The sequence below is a fragment of the Oncorhynchus masou genome, chromosome 29, assembly GCF_036934945.1.
Source record: "Oncorhynchus masou masou isolate Uvic2021 chromosome 29, UVic_Omas_1.1, whole genome shotgun sequence".
NCBI lineage: Eukaryota > Metazoa > Chordata > Actinopteri > Salmoniformes > Salmonidae > Oncorhynchus > Oncorhynchus masou.
This window is the reverse complement of record NC_088240.1, coordinates 75,546,292-75,570,000: the sequence shown is the minus strand read 5'-3', so window position 1 is coordinate 75,570,000 and position 23,709 is coordinate 75,546,292. Positions and strand designations below refer to the sequence as shown.

The window sequence follows — 23,709 nt, the reverse complement described above, 5'->3', positions numbered from 1 at the left end:
AACCACCTGTCAGGCTCCTGATACAGTATAAAGACTGAGAGCAACTTACAATTGTTAGAGCTATCAGACTATTGATTTAATGATTGATGCACAGCTCCAAGGAGCTGTAATTCTGTTTCAGTCTCATAAAATGAAGAGCTCCTCTCCTCTTCATAGACTTGCCACTTTGAACATGAGACCCTTTGAAATTGCACACCGATATGATCAGTGATTTTGATGTGATACACAGGCCTACTTCCTTCCTTCCATTTGCTGATGTGAGATGTGAGACTTGTTGATGTGTTTACAAAAAGCTTTTCTATTTGGAAGAGGTTTTTAAAGCAACAGGTACGGTAGTCATTGTGATATAGTGATTTCCGGTGCAGATGAGGCTCTACATTTGTCTGGGAAGTGATCTTGTCAAGGTTACCGTTACCCACAGACTCTCTGACCCACTTGGCTGTGGGAGCTATCACCGTGCCGAGCTGCTGGTTGCCATGGCTGCAGAAAAGGTGCTAACTGACACTCAACAGGCTGACTGCCTGACTCCCTCCACACACACGTACATACAGTCGGTGTGCTGCAGAGAGATAGACGATTAACACACCATGGTTACAACCAACAGGGGTTTTCATATTTTTCCATCTACCTCCGTCGACTGGCTTTCAGGATAAGTGGACGTTATGTGTGTGAGAGAGAGAGATAGGGCCGCCGTCCATCACATATCAGATGTAGTGATGAGTAATGCAAGGAGGATAAGTGGACGTTATGTGTGTGAGAGAGAGAGAGAGATAGGGCCGCCGTCCATCACATATCAGATGTAGTGATGAGTAATGCAAGGAGGATAAGTGGACGTTATGTGTGTGAGAGAGAGATAGGGCTGCCGTCCATCACATATCAGATGTAGTGATGAGTAATGCAAGGAGGATAAGTGGACGTTATGTGTGAGAGAGAGAGAGAGATAGGGCCGCCGTCCATCACATATCAGATGTAGTGATGAGTAATGCAAGGAGGATAAGTGGACGTTATGTGTGAGAGAGAGAGAGATAGGGCCGCCGTCCATCACATATCAGATGTAGTGATGAGTAATGCAAGGAGGATAAGTGGACGTTATGTGTGTGAGAGAGAGAGAGAGATAGGGCCGCCGTCCATCACATATCAGATGTAGTGATGAGTAATGCAAGGAGGATAAGTGGACGTTATGTGTGAGAGAGAGAGAGAGATAGGGCTGCCGTCCATCACATATCAGATGTAGTGATGAGTAATGCAAGGAGGATAAGTGGACGTTATGTGTGAGAGAGAGAGAGATAGGGCCGCCGTCCATCACATATCCGATGTAGTGATGAGTAATGCAAGGAGGATAAGTGGACGTTATGTGTGTGAGAGAGAGAGAGAGAGATAGGGCCGCCGTCCATCACATATCAGATGTAGTGATGAGTAATGCAAGGAGGATAAGTGGACGTTTTGTGTGAGAGAGAGAGAGAGAGATAGGGCCGCCGTCCATCACATATCAGATGTAGTGATGAGTAATGCAAGGAGGATAAATGGACGTTATGTGTGAGAGAGAGAGATAGGGCCGCCGTCCATCACATATCCGATGTAGTGATGAGTAATGCAAGGAGGATAAGTGGACGTTTTGTGTGAGAGAGAGAGAGAGAGATAGGGCCGCCGTCCATCACATATCAGATGTAGTGATGAGTAATGCAAGGAGGATAAATGGACGTTATGTGTGAGAGAGAGATAGGGCCGCCGTCCATCACATATCCGATGTAGTGATGAGTAATGCAAGGAGGATAAGTGGACGTTATGTGTGTGAGAGAGAGAGAGAGATAGGGCCGCCGTCCATCACATATCAGATGTAGTGATGAGTAATGCAAGGAGGATAAGTGGACGTTTTGTGTGAGAGAGAGAGAGAGAGATAGGGCCGCCGTCCATCACATATCAGATGTAGTGATGAGTAATGCAAGGAGGATAAATGGACGTTATGTGTGAGAGAGAGAGATAGGGCCGCCGTCCATCACATATCCGATGTAGTGATGAGTAATGCAAGGAGGATAAGTGGACGTTATGTGTGTGAGAGAGAGAGAGAGAGATAGGGCCGCCGTCCATCACATATCAGATGTAGTGATGAGTAATGCAAGGAGGATAAGTGGACGTTATGTGTGAGAGAGAGAGAGAGATAGGGCCGCCGTCCATCACATATCAGATGTAGTGATGAGTAATGCAAGGAGGATAAGTGGACGTTATGTGTGTGAGAGAGAGATAGGGCTGCCGTCCATCACATATCAGATGTAGTGATGAGTAATGCAAGGAGGATAAGTGGACGTTATGTGTGTGAGAGAGAGAGAGAGAGATAGGGCCGCCGTCCATCACATATCAGATGTAGTGATGAGTAATGCAAGGAGGATAAGTGGACGTTATGTGTGTGAGAGAGAGAGAGAGATAGGGCCGCCGTCCATCACATATCAGATGTAGTGATGAGTAATGCAAGGAGGATAAGTGGACGTTATGTGTGAGAGAGAGAGAGAGATAGGGCCGCCGTCCATCACATATCAGATGTAGTGATGAGTAATGCAAGGAGGATAAGTGGACGTTATGTGTGTGAGAGAGAGAGAGAGATAGGGCCGCCGTCCATCACATATCAGATGTAGTGATGAGTAATGCAAGGAGGATAAGTGGACGTTATGTGTGTGAGAGAGAGATAGGGCTGCCGTCCATCACATATCAGATGTAGTGATGAGTAATGCAAGGAGGATAAGTGGACGTTTTGTGTGAGAGAGAGAGAGAGAGAGAGAGATAGGGCCGCCGTCCATCACATATCAGATGTAGTGATGAGTAATGCAAGGAGGATAAGTGGACGTTATGTGTGAGAGAGAGAGAGATAGGGCTGCCGTCCATCACATATCAGATGTAGTGATGAGTAATGCAAGGAGGATAAGTGGACGTTATGTGTGTGAGAGAGAGAGAGATAGGGCCGCCGTCCATCACATATCAGATGTAGTGATGAGTAATGCAAGGAGGATAAGTGGACGTTATGTGTGAGAGAGAGAGAGAGAGATAGGGCTGCCGTCCATCACATATCAGATGTAGTGATGAGTAATGCAAGGAGGATAAGTGGACGTTATGTGTGTGAGAGAGAGAGAGAGATAGGGCCGCCGTCCATCACATATCCGATGTAGTGATGAGTAATGCAAGGAGGATAAGTGGACGTTATGTGTGTGAGAGAGAGAGAGATAGGGCCGCCGTCCATCACATATCAGATGTAGTGATGAGTAATGCAAGGAGGATAAGTGGACGTTTTGTGTGAGAGAGAGAGAGAGATAGGGCCGCCGTCCATCACATATCAGATGTAGTGATGAGTAATGCAAGGAGGATAAATGGACGTTATGTGTGAGAGAGAGAGATAGGGCCGCCGTCCATCACATATCCGATGTAGTGATGAGTAATGCAAGGAGGATAAGTGGACGTTTTGTGTGAGAGAGAGAGAGAGAGATAGGGCCGCCGTCCATCACATATCAGATGTAGTGATGAGTAATGCAAGGAGGATAAGTGGACGTTATGTGTGAGAGAGAGAGAGAGAGATAGGGCCGCCGTCCATCACATATCAGATGTAGTGATGAGTAATGCAAGGAGGATAAATGGACGTTATGTGTGAGAGAGAGAGATAGGGCCGCCGTCCATCACATATCCGATGTAGTGATGAGTAATGCAAGGAGGATAAGTGGACGTTATGTGTGTGAGAGAGAGAGAGAGATAGGGCCGCCGTCCATCACATATCAGATGTAGTGATGAGTAATGCAAGGAGGATAAGTGGACGTTATGTGTGTGAGAGAGAGAGAGATAGGGCCGCCGTCCATCACATATCAGATGTAGTGATGAGTAATGCAAGGAGGATAAATGGACGTTATGTGTGAGAGAGAGAGATAGGGCCGCCGTCCATCACATATCCGATGTAGTGATGAGTAATGCAAGGAGGATAAGTGGACGTTATGTGTGTGAGAGAGAGAGAGAGATAGGGCCGCCGTCCATCACATATCAGATGTAGTGATGAGTAATGCAAGGAGGATAAGTGGACGTTATGTGTGTGAGAGAGAGAGAGAGATAGGGCCGCCGTCCATCACATATCAGATGTAGTGATGAGTAATGCAAGGAGGATAAGTGGACGTTATGTGTGTGAGAGAGAGAGATAGGGCTGCCGTCCATCACATATCAGATGTAGTGTTGAGTAATGCAAGGAGGATAAGTGGACGTTATGTGTGTGAGAGAGAGAGAGAGATAGGGCCGCCGTCCATCACATATCAGATGTAGTGATGAGTAATGCAAGGAGGATAAATGGACGTTATGTGTGAGAGAGAGAGATAGGGCCGCCGTCCATCACATATCCGATGTAGTGTTGAGTAATGCAAGGAGGATAAGTGGACGTTATGTGTGAGAGAGAGAGAGAGAGAGATAGGGCCGCCGTCCATCACATATCAGATGTAGTGATGAGTAATGCAAGGAGGATAAGTGGACGTTATGTGTGAGAGAGAGAGAGAGAGATAGGGCCGCCGTCCATCACATATCAGATGTAGTGATGAGTAATGCAAGGAGGATAAGTGGACGTTATGTGTGTGAGAGAGAGAGAGAGAGATAGGGCCGCCGTCCATCACATATCAGATGTAGTGATGAGTAATGCAAGGAGGATAAGTGGACGTTATGTGTGAGAGAGAGAGATAGGGCCGCCGTCCATCACATATCCGATGTAGTGTTGAGTAATGCAAGGAGGATAAATGGACGTTATGTGTGAGAGAGAGAGATAGGGCCGCCGTCCATCACATATCCGATGTAGTGTTGAGTAATGCAAGGAGGATAAGTGGACGTTATGTGTGAGAGAGAGAGAGAGAGATAGGGCCGCCGTCCATCACATATCAGATGTAGTGATGAGTAATGCAAGGAGGATAAGTGGACGTTATGTGTGAGAGAGAGAGAGAGATAGGGCCGCCGTCCATCACATATCAGATGTAGTGATGAGTAATGCAAGGAGGATAAGTGGACGTTATGTGTGAGAGAGAGAGAGAGAGATAGGGCCGCCGTCCATCACATATCAGATGTAGTGATGAGTAATGCAAGGAGGATAAGTGGACGTTATGTGTGTGAGAGAGAGAGAGAGAGATAGGGCCGCCGTCCATCACATATCAGATGTAGTGATGAGTAATGCAAGGAGGATAAGTGGACGTTATGTGTGAGAGAGAGAGAGATAGGGCCGCCGTCCATCACATATCAGATGTAGTGATGAGTAATGCAAGGAGGATAAGTGGACGTTATGTGTGTGAGAGAGAGAGAGAGATAGGGCCGCCGTCCATCACATATCAGATGTAGTGATGAGTAATGCAAGGAGGATAAGTGGACGTTTTGTGTGAGAGAGAGAGAGAGAGATAGGGCCGCCGTCCATCACATATCAGATGTAGTGATGAGTAATGCAAGGAGGATAAGTGGACGTTATGTGTGAGAGAGAGAGAGAGAGAGATAGGGCTGCCGTCCATCACATATCAGATGTAGTGATGAGTAATGCAAGGAGGATAAGTGGACGTTATGTGTGAGAGAGAGAGAGAGAGATAGGGCTGCCGTCCATCACATATCAGATGTAGTGATGAGTAAAGCAAGGAGACCAAGATGGTTTCTTTTTTTCTTCTTATAGTGTCCATTCTGTTGCTGCATGGACAAAGATGTTTTATGTTGATTTCCAGGCATTTTCCTTTTTTTTTCACCAAAATGTTTTTGGGGAGGTTTCCTTCTCTAGTTATGTATGGGTCACGTCCAGCTATTAATCTAGTGCCATTATGCAGTTTTTATGAGATGGATGAGGTCAGAGGAAGGAGAGGAGAGAGGGAGGTGGTAAAAAGGGATAGAGAGAGAGGAAGCAAGAGCTGGAGATAGGAATAGAGGGACAGGGGAGAGATGATGAGAAAGGAGATGGAGAGCAAAGGGGAGAGTGACCGGGATAGGAAAAGAAAGAGAGAGCGAGAGAGATACAAAAGAGCCAGAGCAAAAGATGGAGAGGTTAGCGAAGAGAGAGGAAGCTAGAGAGAGAGACAGAAGGAGAGGTTAGGTTAGTGAGAAAGTGTGATAAAGAGAGAGAGGAAGCTAGAGAGAGTATTGATTTTTCTCCTCCTTCAAACTAATTAACGTTTTTGGCCTGGTTCAGTGATTACCACACTGCTTACAGGCCTGCTCTCTGGGAGGCTCCTGTCCCTCCCTCCCTCCCTCCTGTCCCTCCCTCCCTTCTCTCTCTCCCCTCTGGCTCCCTGTGAAGCTCCCCAGACACTGGTAGCTCCTTTTATTTACTCATCTAGCAGCGTTTTACTAGAGAATATATAATTAGAATGGGAATTAGAATTTATATTCTAAACCCCAAGGACCTTTCCAGTGTTTGGCCAAGGGACTAGCTACAGTACTGTATATATGCAGTACAGAATGCTCTGAGGAACGAAGCATCATGTGTTGATGCATCATGTCGTCACCGGAAACATTTGATATTGTGAATGCCAATGAGAGAGAAAGAAGTAGACGTTCATTTAACTTTCTGTTTGGCTTGTCCCTAGTGGGTCTTGTTGCTATGTACGTGGCTAAGTAATTACCAGGCCGTCCGTAGTGGTTTGGTGGGTCAGTTTTTTTCAATTGCTTTCAACCACATTGTCTCTCTCAGAATAGGATACATTTCACAGTGCTATACAATATGCATGCAATAGGCAACAATGTCAAATTCTAGATATTCTATGTCAATGCCACAATGGGTTAGCACGATATAATTATTGAATCTCGCCAGAACCTGATTTATAGGATCTCTTGTTAGAACTACCAGTATAGCACACTTTCTATGCATTTTACAATGCCAATCTCCAACATCCCATGTTCGTTTGTGGGATGTTAAATTAAGTGTCAAAATGTCTCTGTTATTCTATCCCTTCTCTTTCCCTTCTCTCCGGCTCTCACCCGGCACCTCCCCTCAGGCCTTCTGCGATTGGAGGAGCTAGTGCGGCGCTTCCTGATCTCCAGGGAGACGCTGTCAATCAGGATGCTGGATGACAGCCTGGATCCCACCCCTCTGCTGAAGGAGATACGAGACGACAAGGTGGCCACCATCATCATCGACGCCAACGCCTCCATCTCCTACCTCATCCTCAAAAAGGTCAGGGGTTATGCCTCAATAGCTTTTATAGAATAGCTAAACGAGTTGTCGCATGTAGAGTACAAACAGATCTGAGATCAGGCTGAGAAGTTGTACCTATTGACTGATTTAGAGAGCAACAATGGTTTAATAATCTTAAGCAGCTGAAATCATATTGACAGATAGACTATTTAACATGTGGTAATCCATATTCAGTGGTGATAATGGGTGCATAGGTGTTATGATGATGTATATTGTACAGCCTGTAGCAACAAGCAGTCAGAGCACAGGAGTGACTCAGAGATTGGCCTTTATATAGAACTGTGTCTGTCTGTCTGTCAGTACATGCATTACCACTGCTCTCTGCTTCTCTGCTCTCTCTGCTCTGTCTACTCTCTGCCTTAAGCTTTATTGTGTAAGTTTGACAATTTAACACTGTGGTTGTGGTAAGCTCTCTTTCCATCCCCCTCTCTCTCTCTTCATCCCTCTCTCTCTCTCTCTATAGTCATCTGTAAATAAAAATCATATATACTTTGGAAAGAGAACGTAGTTAGAGATTCAAGTAAGACACGGTTCCTGGCTGCAAGTTAGAACAGCAAAGTTTAGCTCCAGGAGTCGGTTACACTAAACTGCTTCTGTCCTTCTCACCCTCACTCTGTCTCCTACCACTACCACATATATCTTCCCCCTCTTCTCTCTTACTTTCTATCTCACCCTCGTTCTCTCTGTCTCCCCTCCCTCCTTCGCTTCTCTCTCTCTCTCTCCACAGGCGTCAGAGTTGGGGATGACATCAGCGTTTTACAAGTACATCCTCACCACCATGGTAAGAACGCACCAACGCCTCTTAGCATTCCTGCCATCTTTCTACCTTTCCTCTCCTCCGTGTCCTTCCTTCCGCCTCCTTCCCACTCCCTTTCTTTGTCCCTGGGTATGTGTGAGGGACGGGGCCAGGGGCGTGCCACCTGGGAGAAACACATTACAACACACAGAGAGAACTGCACTACATGACCAAAAGTATATGGACACCTGCTCCCTGAACATCTTATTCCAAAATCATGGGCATTAATATGCAGTTGGTCCCCCCTTTGCTGCTATAACAGCCTCCACTCTTCTGGGAAGGTTTTCCACTAGATGTTGGAACAATGCTGCCGGGACTTGCTTCCATTCAGCCACAAGAGCATTAGTGAAATTGGGCACTGATGTTGGGCGATTAGGCCTGGCTCGCTGTTGGCGTTCCAATTCATCCCAAAGGTGTTTGATGGGGTTGAGGTCAGGGCTCTGTGCAGGCCAGTCAGGTTCTTCCACACCGATCTCGACAAACCATTTCTGTATGGACCTTGCTTTGTGCACAGAGACAATGTCATGCTGAAACAGGAAAGGACCTTCCCCAAACTGTTGCAACAAAGTTGGATGCATAGAAGTGTCTAGAATGTCATTGAATGCTGTTGCGTTAAGATTTCCCTTCGCTGGAAATAAGAGACCTAGCCCGAACCATGAAATCCGGGGCAGAAATTGAACAAACTGAGTTGTTGGGAAGGTGCCACGTTGAAAGTCACTGAGCTCTTCAGTAAGGCCGTTCTACTGTCAATGTTTGTCTATGGAGATTGCATGGCCATGTGCCCGATTTTATACACCTGTCAGCAATGGGTGTGGCTGAAATATATATAGTGTATTAAAAAAATAGCAGTTTAAATATTTTTTTATATCATTGAGGTTAAAAGTAACATATCTTCAGAAATTATAAATGATGTAAATCTCAACCATTTATCTTTTCCAGTGATGAAAATGTCTCATGGGATGGTGGGGTATGCAAAATGGGTCAACTTTGAGTACCTTTATCTCTTGAATGTTTTGGCATTCAGGTCCAAAAAGTCACATTCTAAGCACTACATGGGCAAATATGTATGGAAATCAAATAAAAAAGGCTGCTGTCAAAAATGGATGGAATTCAAATGGATTTACCCTGAAGACATTTCAAATGTTATGTTCTCAAATGTATTTTTTATTTTTACATTTATTTCACACCAAATAAACATACACAAACAAACAAGTTACAGCACACAAAAAACAACTCCATCTCCTCTGCCCAGTCCTACATGCTCACACCTCCATCCCTAGTGCCTGGCCACACTTCCATCCCTTGTGCCTGGCCACACCTCCATCCCTCGTGCCTGGCCACACCTCCATCCCTTGTGTCTGGCCACACCTCCATCCCTAGTGCCTGGCCACACCTCGATCCCTAGTGCCTGGCCACACCTCCATCCCTTCTGCCTGGCCACACCTCCATCCTTCGTGCCTGGCCACACATCCATCCCTCGTGCCTGGCCACACCTCGATCCCTAGTGCCTGGCCACACCTACATCCCTTGTGCCTGGCCACACCTCCATCCTTCGTGCCTGTATTATTGTTGGTCACATGGCCTTAAATTGTACCAATTAGTTTTTCTCGGTCAGTGCCTTGAACCGCTGCGCCACTCGGGAGACCTAAATACAGTATGCAGACAAAAGGCTTAAAAGTTTATATTGTAATACTTATGACAGCCAATTTTCTATCTCCACCTGTAACTTTTGGACTTGATAGCATTCCCAGAAAGCATGGATTATTGAATCATTGTTAGTTTTCCACATTAATTTTGTATAATAGAATCTATACGTTAGATTAAACTGGATAAATGGTAAATGTTCGTTAACTGTAGTTTTATTAGTTTGCTCTGATGTCCAAAAGATTTCAAATGGAAATTTCATTGCTTGTGAACGCCATTCTCTGAGTTCCCTTCCATACCTACAGTACTGCCGGGAATCAGAGTTGAGACTTGACTCCTTTTTCCTCCGGTGACTATCTGATCGGAATGAATTGCTTGCGTTTGTTTCTCAGTCTAGAAGACAGGTCCTGGACGAATCAAATGGACTGGCTGTGGACCTTGATTTCTTTATAGCCCTGTGCCCTCAGAATGTTGAATTTGGTTTGATAGTTCCACAGATTAAATATTGCCAAGTGAGGGTATTTAGCATTCTTCTGCTTCACGCTGATCCGATGTCTTCGCTCCAGATCCTCCGGTAATACATCCACACTAAGCTCCTCCAATATCAGCTTGATCACATAGCTGGAAAGGTCTGCTTTTTTCTTGTCTTCTGGTAGGGACAATATTCTCGTATTATTTTGTCTCTATTTGTTTTCTAGCTGATCCAGTTCATCTTCTAAAGTTTGCGCCTTTGTTTCCAGAAGGCCAATTTTATTGTTTCATCCACGCGCCCGCCCTGTATATGCATAGCTTACATGATAGAATCTACTTTTTTTAACAACAGATTGTAACTGTTGTTTGTTTTGGTGAGAACTGGATATCCTTCAGCGGTTCGTTGCTCTCATTTGCATCTCCAAGTTGTTTTTTGTCTTTTCCTCTAAGGGAAGCCATGGCTTGTTGGATTTGAGTCTCAGCTTCGTTTTACTCACAGATTGGTTTGCTGTTGTGTATAACTGACCAGCTGCTTGGGGATATATTGATCTGTCAATTTTAAAGGCTTAATGTAAACTATGTTGTCTGGCCTCTACATATATTCACAGTTTTGATGGTACAAAACAGAGCTACTATCTCCCCATGCGTCAAAGGGGGTACGCGCATACTCTGCCTCGCTCTCTGTTTCTGTTTCTGAGATTTTATACATGTCACTCACCCAACATATCTCCTCACCCTCTCCCAGGACTTCCCCCTGCTGAGGCTGGATGACATAGTCGATGACCAGTCCAACATCATAGGGTTCTCCATGTTCAACACCACCCATCCATTCTACCTGGAGTTCATCAGGAGTCTCAACCTGTCCTGGAGGGAGGGCTGTGATCTCATCTACCCCGGGCCTGCGGTATGTTCTACCAGAGTGTTACATTCACACATCCCTGTGTCAGCTGGTGCATACCTTGTTTTAACTGAGAAATTGTATGGTAACAAGTGTTAGTTCCTGGTGTATAGGTATCAAATGGTTCATATGGACACTTGTCTCATTGAATCACCAAATACAGACACCAAAATTGAATAGAGTTATTACTATGTTATGAACCATGTTACCCCTTTCTCCCTCCTGCAATTTCTTACCCACCACCCCTCTTCTCCTCCCTCCAACTCTCTTCTCCTCCCCCAACTCTCTTCTCCTCCCTCCAACTCTCTTCTCCTCCCTCCAACCCTCTTCTCCTCCGTCCAACTCTCTTCTCCTCCCTCCAACTCTCTTCTCCTCCCTCCAACCCTCTTCTCCTCCCTCCAACTCTCTTCTCCTCCCTCCAACTCTCTTCTCCTCCCTCCAACTCTCTTCTCCTCCCTCCAACTCTCTTCTCCTCCCTCCAACCCTCTTCTCCTCCCTCCAACTCTCTTCTCCTACCTCCAACTCTATTCTCCTCCCTCCAACTCTCTTCTCCTCCAATCAACTCTCATCTCCTCCCTCCAACCCTCTTCTCCTCCCTCCAACCCTCTTCTCCTCCCTCCAACTCTCTTCTCCTCCCTCCAACTCTCTTCTCCTCCCTCCAACCCTCTTCTCCTCCCTCCAACTCTCTTCTCCTCCCTCCAACCCTCTTCTCCTCCCTCCAACTCTCTTCTCCTCCCTCCAACTCTCTTCTCCTCCCTCCAACTCTCTTCTCCTCCCTCCAACCCTCTTCTCCTCCCTCCAACTCTCTTCTCCTCCCTCCAACCCTCTTCTCCTCCCTCCAACTCTCTTCTCCTCCCTCCAACTTTCTTCTCCTCCCTCCAACTCTCTTCTCCTCCCTCCAACCCTCTTCTCCTCCCTCCAACCCTCTTCTCCTCCCTCCAACCCTCTTCTCCTCCCTCCAACTCTCTTCTCCTCCCTCCAAACCTCTTCTCCTCCCTCCAACCCTCTTCTCCTCCCTCCAACCCTCTTCTCCTCCCTCCAACCCTCTTCTCCTCCCTCCAACTCTCTTCTCCTCTCTCCAACCCTCTTCTCCTCCCTCCAACCCTCTTCTCCTCCCTCCAACTCTCTTCTCCTCCCTCCAACTCTCTTCTCCTCCTGCCCATTTCTCCTCTCTTTCCCTGGTGCACCTCCTTATCCCCTCCAGTTGTCGTCAGCGTTGATGTTTGACGCGGTGCACGTTGTGGTGGGGGCGGTGAGGGAGCTCAACAGGAGTCAGGAGATTGGAGTCAAACCTCTCAGCTGCACCTCTCCTCAGATTTGGCAACACGGCACCAGCCTCATGAACTACCTACGCATGGTCAGTACACACACATGCACGCACGCGCAGGCACATGAACACACACAAGAACCCACACACACGAGAACCCACACACATTTTGAGTCTTCATTTGACAAAGAAGATAGTTGTTTCTTCTCATACCAAGATATCTGCCATTTAGATACCAATGGCAGCCACATTGTTAAACAAGTCAGCAGCAACTACAGCATATCAGTCCGTCACACTCCTGTCCTGCCCCCCATGTCGTTGTGTTGGGCCACACTCCTGTCCTGCCCCCCATGTCGTTGTGTTGGGCCACACTCCTGTCCTGCCTCCCATGTCGTTGTGTTGGGTCACACTCCTGTCCTGCCCCCCATGTCGTTGTGTTGGGTCACACTCCTGTCCTGCCCACTATGTCGTTGTGTTGGGTCACACTCCTGTCCTGCCCACCATGTTGTTGTGTTGGGTCACACTCCTGTCCTGCACACCATGTCGTTGTGTTGGGTCACACGCCTGTCCTGCCTCCAATGCCGTCGTGTTGGGTCACACTCCTGTCCTGCCCACCATGTCATTCTGTTGGGTCAAACTCCTGTCCTGCCTCCCATGTCGTTGTGTTGGGCCACACTCCTGTCCTGCCCACTATGTCGTTGTGTTGGGCCACACTCCTGTCCTGCCCCCCATGTCGTTCTGTTGGGTCACACTCCTGTCCTGCCTCCCATGTCGTCATGTTGGGCCACACTCCTGTCCTGCCTCCCATGTCGTCGTGTTGGGCCACACTCCTGTCCTGCCTCCCATGTCGTTGTGTTGGGCCACACTCCTGTCCTGCCCACCATGTCGTTGTGTTGGGTCAAACTCCTGTCCTGCCCACCATGTCGTTCTGTTGGGGTCCAGTGTTGTTGGTGGTTCTGTCTGTCTGTCTGTCTGTCTGTCTGTCTTCCATCTTGCACTCCTCCTCCCTTGTTATTTTTCGTTATTTGACATGGCTGGTTGTCTGTGTGCTCATTGATGAGCTGTCTTCATGGCTGCCTGTGCTCCATCTCTCTTTGTCTCCTCGGTACAGGCCTATCTGTCTCTGTTATCAAACCACTGGGTGTGTTCCATCTTCACCACCACTCCATTCATCTTAGCTCTATCAAGCTCTGTCAGCACTGTCACACTGTGTACTAGATATGTGTAGTGTAAGTATATTGTTCTCTCTCTTTGTCTCTCTGTATCGCTGTCGCTCTCTCTCTCTCTCTCTCTCTCTCTCTCTGTCTTTCTCTCTTGTACCTTTTCTCTTTCTCTCTCAATTCATTAAATTCAATTAAATTCAAATTAGCTTTATTGGCTTCATAAATAATCTCTCTCTGTCTCTGTCTCTGTCTGTCAGGTGGAGCATGATGGTCTGACAGGCCATGTGGAGTTCAACAGTAAAGGACAGAGGACCAACTACACCCTGAGGATTCTAGAGAAACACCGCAGGGGTCACAGAGAGGTCAGAGGGCACTGGGATTATAGAGAAACAGTGTTTGACACAAAATGGCTTCTGTGTTGACAGTAATCCTTCATAACAGTGACATTCTAGCCTTGTAATTAGAATTGGTTATGCTATGGAAGTGCTTTGTGATTAGCTCGCTACAGTATGTACTTAACGATAACACCAGCTGAGGACTAAAGACTAAATAGAACAGCAAAATCAATGGTTGTTTTTGGGTCGACATTTGTGATATGAGACTCCAAGGGGGATCTCCAAAATCGTCGTATTGTAATTAGATGGTTTTCTATCTGAACGTAAAGGTCTTTAACGTTCTACATTTCAAACACAGTGAGGGTGCTGACATCTATCTACAACGCTCCTAGAAATATAGGAAAAAATATATAATTCTATCTTTATTAGAGCCATTTAGAGCTATCTGACCCATAGAGAGATGTATGTGATCATATAGTTTATCTTCATATAGTTGATCAAAATGCCTTGGGATTGTCCTCTGGATTCAAGTTCCTTCTTGTTTTACATAGTCACATGATTTACTGTACCTCCTGTATAATCACACACATCCTGCAATTATTATCCCCCCCTCTCTCTCTCTCTCTCTCTCTCTCTCTCTCTCTCTCTCTCTCTTCTTGTTTTACATTGTCACATGATTTACTGTACCTCCTGTATAATCACACACATCCTGCAATTATTATCCCCCCCTCTCTCTCTCTCTCTCTCTCTCTCTCTCTCTCTCTCTCTCTCTCTCTCTCTCTCTCTCTCTCTCTCTCTCTCTCTCTCTCTCTTCTTGTTTTACATTGTCACATGATTTACTGTACCTCCTGTATAATCACACACATCCTGCAATTATTATCCCCCCCCTCTATCTCTCTCTCTCTCTCTCTCTATCTCTCTCTCTCTCTCTCTCTCTCTCTCTCTCTCTCTCCCGCTCTCTCTCTCTATTTCTCCGCTCTCTCTCTCAGATTGGTATCTGGTACTCCAACAACACACTGGCTATGAACGCCACCAGTCTGGACATCAACGTCTCGGAAACACTGGCCAACAAGACCCTCATCGTCACCACCATATTGGTGAGGTCAAACCCTTTATTATGACCACCATATTGTTGAGGTCAAACACTTTATTATGACCACCATATTGTTGAGGTCAAACACTTTATTATGACCACCATATTGGTGAGGTCAAAACTCTTTATCGTAAACATCATACTGGTGAGGTCAAAAACTTTATGACCACCATACTGGTGAGGTCAAACCCTTTATCGTAACCATCATACTGGTGAGGTCAAAGCCTTTATTATGACCACTATACAGGTGAGGTCAAAACCTTTATTATGATCAATATACTGATGAGGTCAAAACCTGTATTATGACCACCATATTGTTGAGGTCAAACCCTTTATTATGACCACCATATTGGTGAGGTCAAAACTCTTTATCGTAAACATCATACTGGTGAGGTCAAAACCTTTATGACCACCATACTGGTGAGGTCAAACCCTTTATCGTAACCATCATACTGGTGAGGTCAAAACCTTTATGAACACCATACTGGTGAGGTCAAAGCCTTTATTATGACCACTATACAGGTGAGGTCAAAACTTTTATTATGATCACTATACTGGTGAGATCAAAACCTTTATTATGACCACTATACTGGTGAGATCAAAACCTTTATTATGACCACTATACTGGTGATGTCAAAACCTTTATTATGACCACTATACTGGTGAGATCAAAACCTTTATTATGACCACTATACTGGTGAGGTAAAAACCTTTATTATGACCACTATACTGGTGAGATCAAAACCTTTATTATGACCACTATACTGGTGAGGTCAAAACCTTTATTATGGCCACCATATTGGTGAGGTCAAAACCTTTATTATGACCACCATATTGGTGAGGTCAAAACCTTTATTATGACCACCATACTGGTGAGGTCAAAACCTTTGTTATGACCACCATACTGGTGGGGTCAAATCCTTTATTATGATCACTATACTGGTGAGGTCAAAACCTTTATTATGACCACCATACTGGTGAGGTCAAAACATTTATTATGACCACCATACTGGTGAGGTCAAAACCTTTATTATGACCACCATACTGGTGAGGTCAAAACCTTTATTATGATCACTATACTGGTGAGGTCAAAACCTTTATTACGAATACTATACTGGTGAGGACAAAACCTTTATTACCACTCTACTGGTGAGGTCAAAATCTTTATTATGACCACTATACTGGTGAGGTCAAAACCTTTATTATGACCACCATACTGGTGGGGTTAAAACCTCTATTATTGCCACTATACTGGTGAGGTCAAAACCTTTATTATGACCACTCTAGTGGTGAGGTCAAAACCTTTATTATGATCACTATACTGGTGAGGTAAAAAAACTTTATTATGACCACTATACTGGTGAGGTCAAACCCTTTATAATGGCCACCATACTGGTGATGTCAAAACCTTTATTATCACCACCATATTGGTGAGCTCAAAACCGTGATTATGACCACCATACTGGTGAGGACTAACCATTTATTATGACCACCATACTGGTGAGGTCAAAACCTTTATTATGACCACCATACTGGTGGGGTCAAATCCTTTATTATGATCACTATACTGGTGAGGTCAAAACCTTTATTACGACTACAATACTGGTGAGGACAAAACCTTTATGACCACTCTACTGGTGAGGTCAAAACCTTTATTATGACCACCATACTGGTGAGGTCAAAACCTTTATTATGACCACTCTAGTGGTGAGGTCAAAACCTTTATTATGACCACCATACTGGTGAGGTAAAAAACCTTTATTATGACCAACATACTGGTGAGGTCAAAACCTTTATTATTGCCACGATACTGGTGAGGTCAAAACCTTTATTATGATCACTATACTGGTGAGGTAAAAAAACTTTATTATGACCACTATACTGGTGAGGTCAAACCCTTTATAATGGCCACCATACTGGTGATGTCAAAACCTTTATTATGACCACCATATTGGTGAGCTCAAAACCGTGATTATGACCACCATACTGGTGAGGACTAACCATTTATTATGACCACCATACTGGTGAGGTCAAAACCTTTATTATGACCACCATACTGGTGGGGTCAAATCCTTTATTATGATCACTATACTGGTGAGGTCAAAACCTTTATTACGACTACAATACTGGTGAGGACAAAACCTTTATGACCACTCTACTGGTGAGGTCAAAACCTTTATTATGACCACCATACTGGTGGGGTCAAATCCTTTATTATTGCCACTATACTGGTGAGGTCAAAACCTTTATTATGATCACTATACTGGTGAGGTCAAAACCTTTATTACGACTACAATACTGGTAAGGACAAAACCTTTATGACCACTCTACTGGTGAGGTCAAAAACTTTATTATGACCACTCTACTGGTGAGGTCAAAACCTTTATTATGACCACTATACTGGTGAGGTCAAAACCGTTATTATGACCACCATACTGGTGGGGTCAAAACCTTTATTATGACCACCATACTGGTGAGGTCAAAACCTTTATTATGACCACTATATTGGTGGGGTCAAAACCTTTATTATGACCACCATACTGGTGAGGTCAAAACCTTTATTATGACCACTATATTGGTGGGGTAAAAACCTTTATTATGACCACTATACTGGTGAGGACAAAACCTTTATGACCACTCTACTGGTGAGGTCAAAACCTTTATTTTTACCACCATACTGGTGGGGTCAAAACCTTTATTATGATCACTATACTGGTGAGGTCAAAACATTTATTATGACCACTCTACTGGTGAGGTCAAAACCTTTATTATGATCACTATACTGGTGAGGTCAAAACCTTTATTAATACCACCATACTGGTGATGTCAAAACCTTTATTATGACCACTATACTGGTGGGGTCAAAACCTTTATTATGACCACTCTACTGGTGAGGTCAAAACCTTTATTATGACCACTATACTGGTGAGATCAAAATCTTTATTATGACCACTATACTGGTGAGGTCAAAACCTTTATTATGACCACCATACTGGTGGGGTTAAAACCTCTATTATTGCCACTATACTGGTGAGGTCAAAACCTTTATTATGACCACTCTACTGGTGAGGTCAAAACCTTTATTATGACCACTCCACTGGTGAGGTCAAAACCTTTATTATGACCAATATACTGGTGAGGTAAAAAAACTTTATTATGACCACTATACTGGTGATGTCAAAACCTTTATTATGATCACTATACTGGTGAGGACTAACCATTTATTATGACCACCATACTGGTGAGGTCAAAACCTTTATTATGACCACCATACTGGTGGGGTCAAATCCTTTATTATGATCACTATACTGGTGAGGTCAAAACCTTTATTACGACTACAATACTGGTGAGGACAAAACCTTTATGACCACTCTACTGGTGAGGTCAAAACCTTTATTATGACCACCATACTGGTGGGGTCAAATCCTTTATTATTGCCACTATACTGGTGAGGTCAAAACCTTTATTATGATCACTATACTGGTGAGGTCAAAACCTTTATTACGACTACAATACTGGTAAGGACAAAACCTTTATGACCACTACTGGTGAGGTCAAAAACTTTATTATGACCACTCTACTGGTGAGGTCAAAACCTTTATTATGACCACCATACTGGTGAGGTCAAAACCTTTATTATGACCACTCTAGTGGTGAGGTCAAAACCTTTATTATGATCACTATACTGGTGAGGTAAAAAAACTTTATTATGACCAACATACTGGTGAGGTCAAACCCTTTATAATGGCCACCATACTGGTGATGTCAAAACCTTTATTATGACCACCATATTGGTGAGCTCAAAACCGTGATTATGACCACCATACTGGTGAGGACTAACCATTTATTATGACCACCATACTGGTGAGGTCAAAACCTTTATTATGACCACCATACTGGTGGGGTCAAATCCTTTATTATGATCACTATACTGGTGAGGTCAAAACCTTTATTACGACTACAATACTGGTGAGGACAAAACCTTTATGACCACTCTACTGGTGAGGTCAAAACCTTTATTATGACCACCATACTGGTGGGGTCAAATCCTTTATTATTGCCACTATACTGGTGAGGTCAAAACCTTTATTATGATCACTATACTGGTGAGGTCAAAACCTTTATTACGACTACAATACTGGTAAGGACAAAACCTTTATGACCACTCTACTGGTGAGGTCAAAAACTTTATTATGACCACTCTACTGGTGAGGTCAAAACCTTTATTATGACCACTATACTGGTGAGGTCAAAACCGTTATTATGACCACCATACTGGTGGGGTCAAAACCTTTATTATGACCACCATACTGGTGAGGTCAAAACCTTTATTATGACCACTATATTGGTGGGGTCAAAACCTTTATTATGACCACCATACTGGTGAGGTCAAAACCTTTATTATGACCACTATATTGGTGGGGTAAAAACCTTTATTATGACCACTATACTGGTGAGGACAAAACCTTTATGACCACTCTACTGGTGAGGTCAAAACCTTTATTTTTACCACCATACTGGTGGGGTCAAAACCTTTATTATGATCACTATACTGGTGAGGTCAAAACATTTATTATGACCACTCTACTGGTGAGGTCAAAACCTTTATTATGATCACTATACTGGTGAGGTCAAAACCTTTATTAATACCACCATACTGGTGATGTCAAAACCTTTATTATGACCACTATACTGGTGGGGTCAAAACCTTTATTATGACCACTCTACTGGTGAGGTCAAAACCTTTATTATGACCACTATACTGGTGAGATCAAAATCTTTATTATGACCACTATACTGGTGAGGTCAAAACCTTTATTATGACCACCATACTGGTGGGGTTAAAACCTCTATTATTGCCACTATACTGGTGAGGTCAAAACCTTTATTATGACCACTCTACTGGTGAGGTCAAAACCTTTATTATGACCACTCCACTGGTGAGGTCAAAACCTTTATTATGACCAATATACTGGTGAGGTAAAAAAACTTTATTATGACCACTATACTGGTGATGTCAAAACCTTTATTATGATCACTATACTGGTGAGGACTAACCATTTATTATGACCACCATACTGGTGAGGTCAAAACCTTTATTATGACCACCATACTGGTGGGGTCAAATCCTTTATTATGATCACTATACTGGTGAGGTCAAAACCTTTATTATGACTACAATACTGGTGAGGACAAAACCTTTATGACCACTCTACTGGTGAGGTCAAAACCTTTATTATGACCACCATACTGGTGGGGTCAAATCCTTTATTATTGCCACTATACTGGTGAGGTCAAAACCTTTATTATGATCACTATACTGGTGAGGTCAAAACCTTTATTACGACTACAATACTGGTAAGGACAAAACCTTTATGACCACTACTGGTGAGGTCAAAAACTTTATTATGACCACTCTACTGGTGAGGTCAAAACCTTTATTATGACCACCATACTGGTGGGGTTAAAACCTCTATTATTGCCACTATACTGGTGAGGTCAAAACCTTTATTATGACCACTCTACTGGTGAGGTCAAAACCTTTATTATGACCACCATACTGGTGAGGTAAAAAACCTTTATTATGACCAACATACTGGTGAGGTCAAAACCTTTATTATGGCCACTATACTGGTATGGTCAAAACCTTTATTATGACCACTATACTGGTGAGGTCAAAACCTTTATTATGACCACTCCACTGGTGAGGTCAAAACCTTTATTATGACCAATATACTGGTGAGGTAAAAAAACTTTATTATGACCACTATACTGGTGATGTCAAAACCTTTATTATGATCACTATACTGGTGAGGACTAACCATTTATTATGACCACCATACTGGTGAGGTCAAAACCTTTATTATGACCACCATACTGGTGGGGTCAAATCCTTTATTATGATCACTATACTGGTGAGGTCAAAACCTTTATTACGACTACAATACTGGTGAGGACAAAACCTTTATGACCACTCTACTGGTGAGGTCAAAACCTTTATTATGACCACCATACTGGTGGGGTCAAATCCTTTATTATTGCCACTATACTGGTGAGGTCAAAACCTTTATTATGATCACTATACTGGTGAGGTCAAAACCTTTATTACGACTACAATACTGGTAAGGACAAAACCTTTATGACCACTACTGGTGAGGTCAAAAACTTTATTATGACCACTCTACTGGTGAGGTCAAAACCTTTATTATGACCACTATACTGGTGAGGTCAAAACCGTTATTATGACCACCATACTGGTGGGGTCAAAACCTTTATTATGACCACCATACTGGTGAGGTAAAAAACCTTTATTATGACCAACATACTGGTGAGGTCAAAACCTTTATTATGGCCACTATACTGGTATGGTCAAAACCTTTATTATGACCACTATACTGGTGAGGTCAAAACCTTTATTATGACCACCATACTGGTGGGGTTAAAACCTCTATTATTGCCACTATACTGGTGAGGTCAAAACCTTTATTATGACCACTCTACTGGTGAGGTCAAAACCTTTATTATGACCACCATACTGGTGAGGTAAAAAACCTTTATTATGACCAACATACTGGTGAGGTCAAAACCTTTATTATGGCCACTATACTGGTATGGTCAAAACCTTTATTATGACCACTATACTGGTGAGGTCAAAACCTTTATTATGACCACCATACTGGTGGGGTTAAAACCTCTATTATTGCCACTATACTGGTGAGGTCAAAACCTTTATTATGACCACTCTACTGGTGAGGTCAAAACCTTTATTATGACCACCATACTGGTGAGGTAAAAAACCTTTATTATGACCAACATACTGGTGAGGTCAAAACCTTTATTATGGCCACTATACTGGTATGGTCAAAACCTTTATTATGACCACTATACTGGTGAGGTCAAAACCTTTATTATGACCACTCCACTGGTGAGGTCAAAACCTTTATTATGACCAATATACTGGTGAGGTAAAAAAACTTTATTATGACCACTATACTGGTGATGTCAAAACCTTTATTATGATCACTATACTGGTGAGGACTAACCATTTATTATGACCACCATACTGGTGAGGTCAAAACCTTTATTATGACCACCATACTGGTGGGGTCAAATCCTTTATTATGATCACTATACTGGTGAGGTCAAAACCTTTATTACGACTACAATACTGGTGAGGACAAAACCTTTATGACCACTCTACTGGTGAGGTCAAAACCTTTATTATGACCACCATACTGGTGGGGTCAAATCCTTTATTATTGCCACTATACTGGTGAGGTCAAAACCTTTATTATGATCACTATACTGGTGAGGTCAAAACCTTTATTACGACTACAATACTGGTAAGGACAAAACCTTTATGACCACTACTGGTGAGGTCAAAAACTTTATTATGACCACTCTACTGGTGAGGTCAAAACCTTTATTATGACCACTATACTGGTGAGGTCAAAACCGTTATTATGACCACCATACTGGTGGGGTCAAAACCTTTATTATGACCACCATACTGGTGAGGTCAAAACCTTTATTATGACCACTATATTGGTGGGGTCAAAACCTTTATTATGACCACTATACTGGTGAGGACAAAACCTTTATGACCACTCCACTGGTGAGGTCAAAACCTTTATTTTTACCACCATACTGGTGGGGTCAAAACCTTTATTATGATCACTATACTGGTGAGGTCAAAACATTTATTAATGCCACCATACTGGTGATGTCAAAACCTTTATTATGATCACTATACTGGTGAGGTCAAAACCTTTATTAATGCCACCATACTGGTGATGTCAAAACCTTTATTATGACCACTATACTGGTGGGGTCAAAACCTTTATTATGACCACTCTACTGGTGAGGTCAAAACCTTTATTATGACCACTATACTGGTGAGATCAAAACCTTTATTATGACCACTATACTGGTGAGGTCAAAACCTTTATTATGACCACCATACTGGTGGGGTTAAAACCTCTATTATTGCCACTATACTGGTGAGGTCAAAACCTTTATTATGACCACTCTACTGGTGAGGTCAAAACCTTTAATATGACCACCATACTGGTGTGTTAAAAAAACTTTATTATGACCAACATACTGGTGAGGTCAAAACCTTTATTATTGCCACGATACTGGTGAGGTCAAAACCTTTATTATGACCACTATATTGGTGAGGTAAAAAACCTTTATTATGACCACCATATTGGTGAGCTCAAAACCGTGATTATGACCACCATACTGGTGAGGACCAACCATTTATTATGACCACCGTACTGGTGAGGTCAAAACCTTTATTATGACCACCATACTGGTGGGGTCAAATCCTTTATTATTGCCAATATACTGGTGAGGTCAAAACCTTTTTTATGATCACTATACTGGTGAGGTCAAAACCTTTATTACGACTACAATACTGGTGAGGACAAAACCTTTATGACCACTCTACTGGTGAGGTCAAAACCTTTATTATGACCACTCTACTGGTGAGGTCAAAACCTTTATTATGACCACTATACTGGTGAGGTCAAAACCGTTATTATGACCACCATACTGGTGGGGTCAAAACCTTTATTATGACCACCATACTGGTGAGGTCAAAACCTTTATTATGACCACTATATTGGTGGGGTCAAAACCTTTATTATGACCACTATACTGGTGAGGACAAAACCTTTATGACCACTCTACTGGTGAGGTCAAAACCTTTATTTTTACCACCATACTGGTGGGGTCAAAACCTTTATTATGATCACTATACTGGTGAGGTCAAAACATTTATTATGACCACTCTACTGGTGAGGTCAAAACCTTTATTATGATCACTATACTGGTGAGGTCAAAACCTTTATTAATACCACCATACTGGTG

The 23,709-nt window shown here is 43.3% G+C and overlaps 1 protein-coding gene across 4 annotated transcripts in view; it reads left to right on the top strand.

Annotated features, from left to right (window-relative positions):
- Positions 1-23,709, top strand: part of LOC135520559 (glutamate receptor ionotropic, kainate 5-like) — a 172,906-nt gene that overhangs the window by 107,654 nt on the left and 41,543 nt on the right. For all 4 annotated transcript variants that reach the window (XM_064946204.1, XM_064946202.1, XM_064946205.1 and 1 more), the window contains 6 exons: positions 6,969-7,147; positions 7,896-7,949; positions 10,825-10,983; positions 12,182-12,334; positions 13,665-13,769; positions 14,732-14,839. In XM_064946204.1, coding sequence (XP_064802276.1) covers positions 6,969-7,147; positions 7,896-7,949; positions 10,825-10,983; positions 12,182-12,334; positions 13,665-13,769; positions 14,732-14,839 — 758 coding nt within the window. The remainder of the gene's footprint in view (positions 1-6,968; positions 7,148-7,895; positions 7,950-10,824; positions 10,984-12,181; positions 12,335-13,664; positions 13,770-14,731; positions 14,840-23,709) is intronic.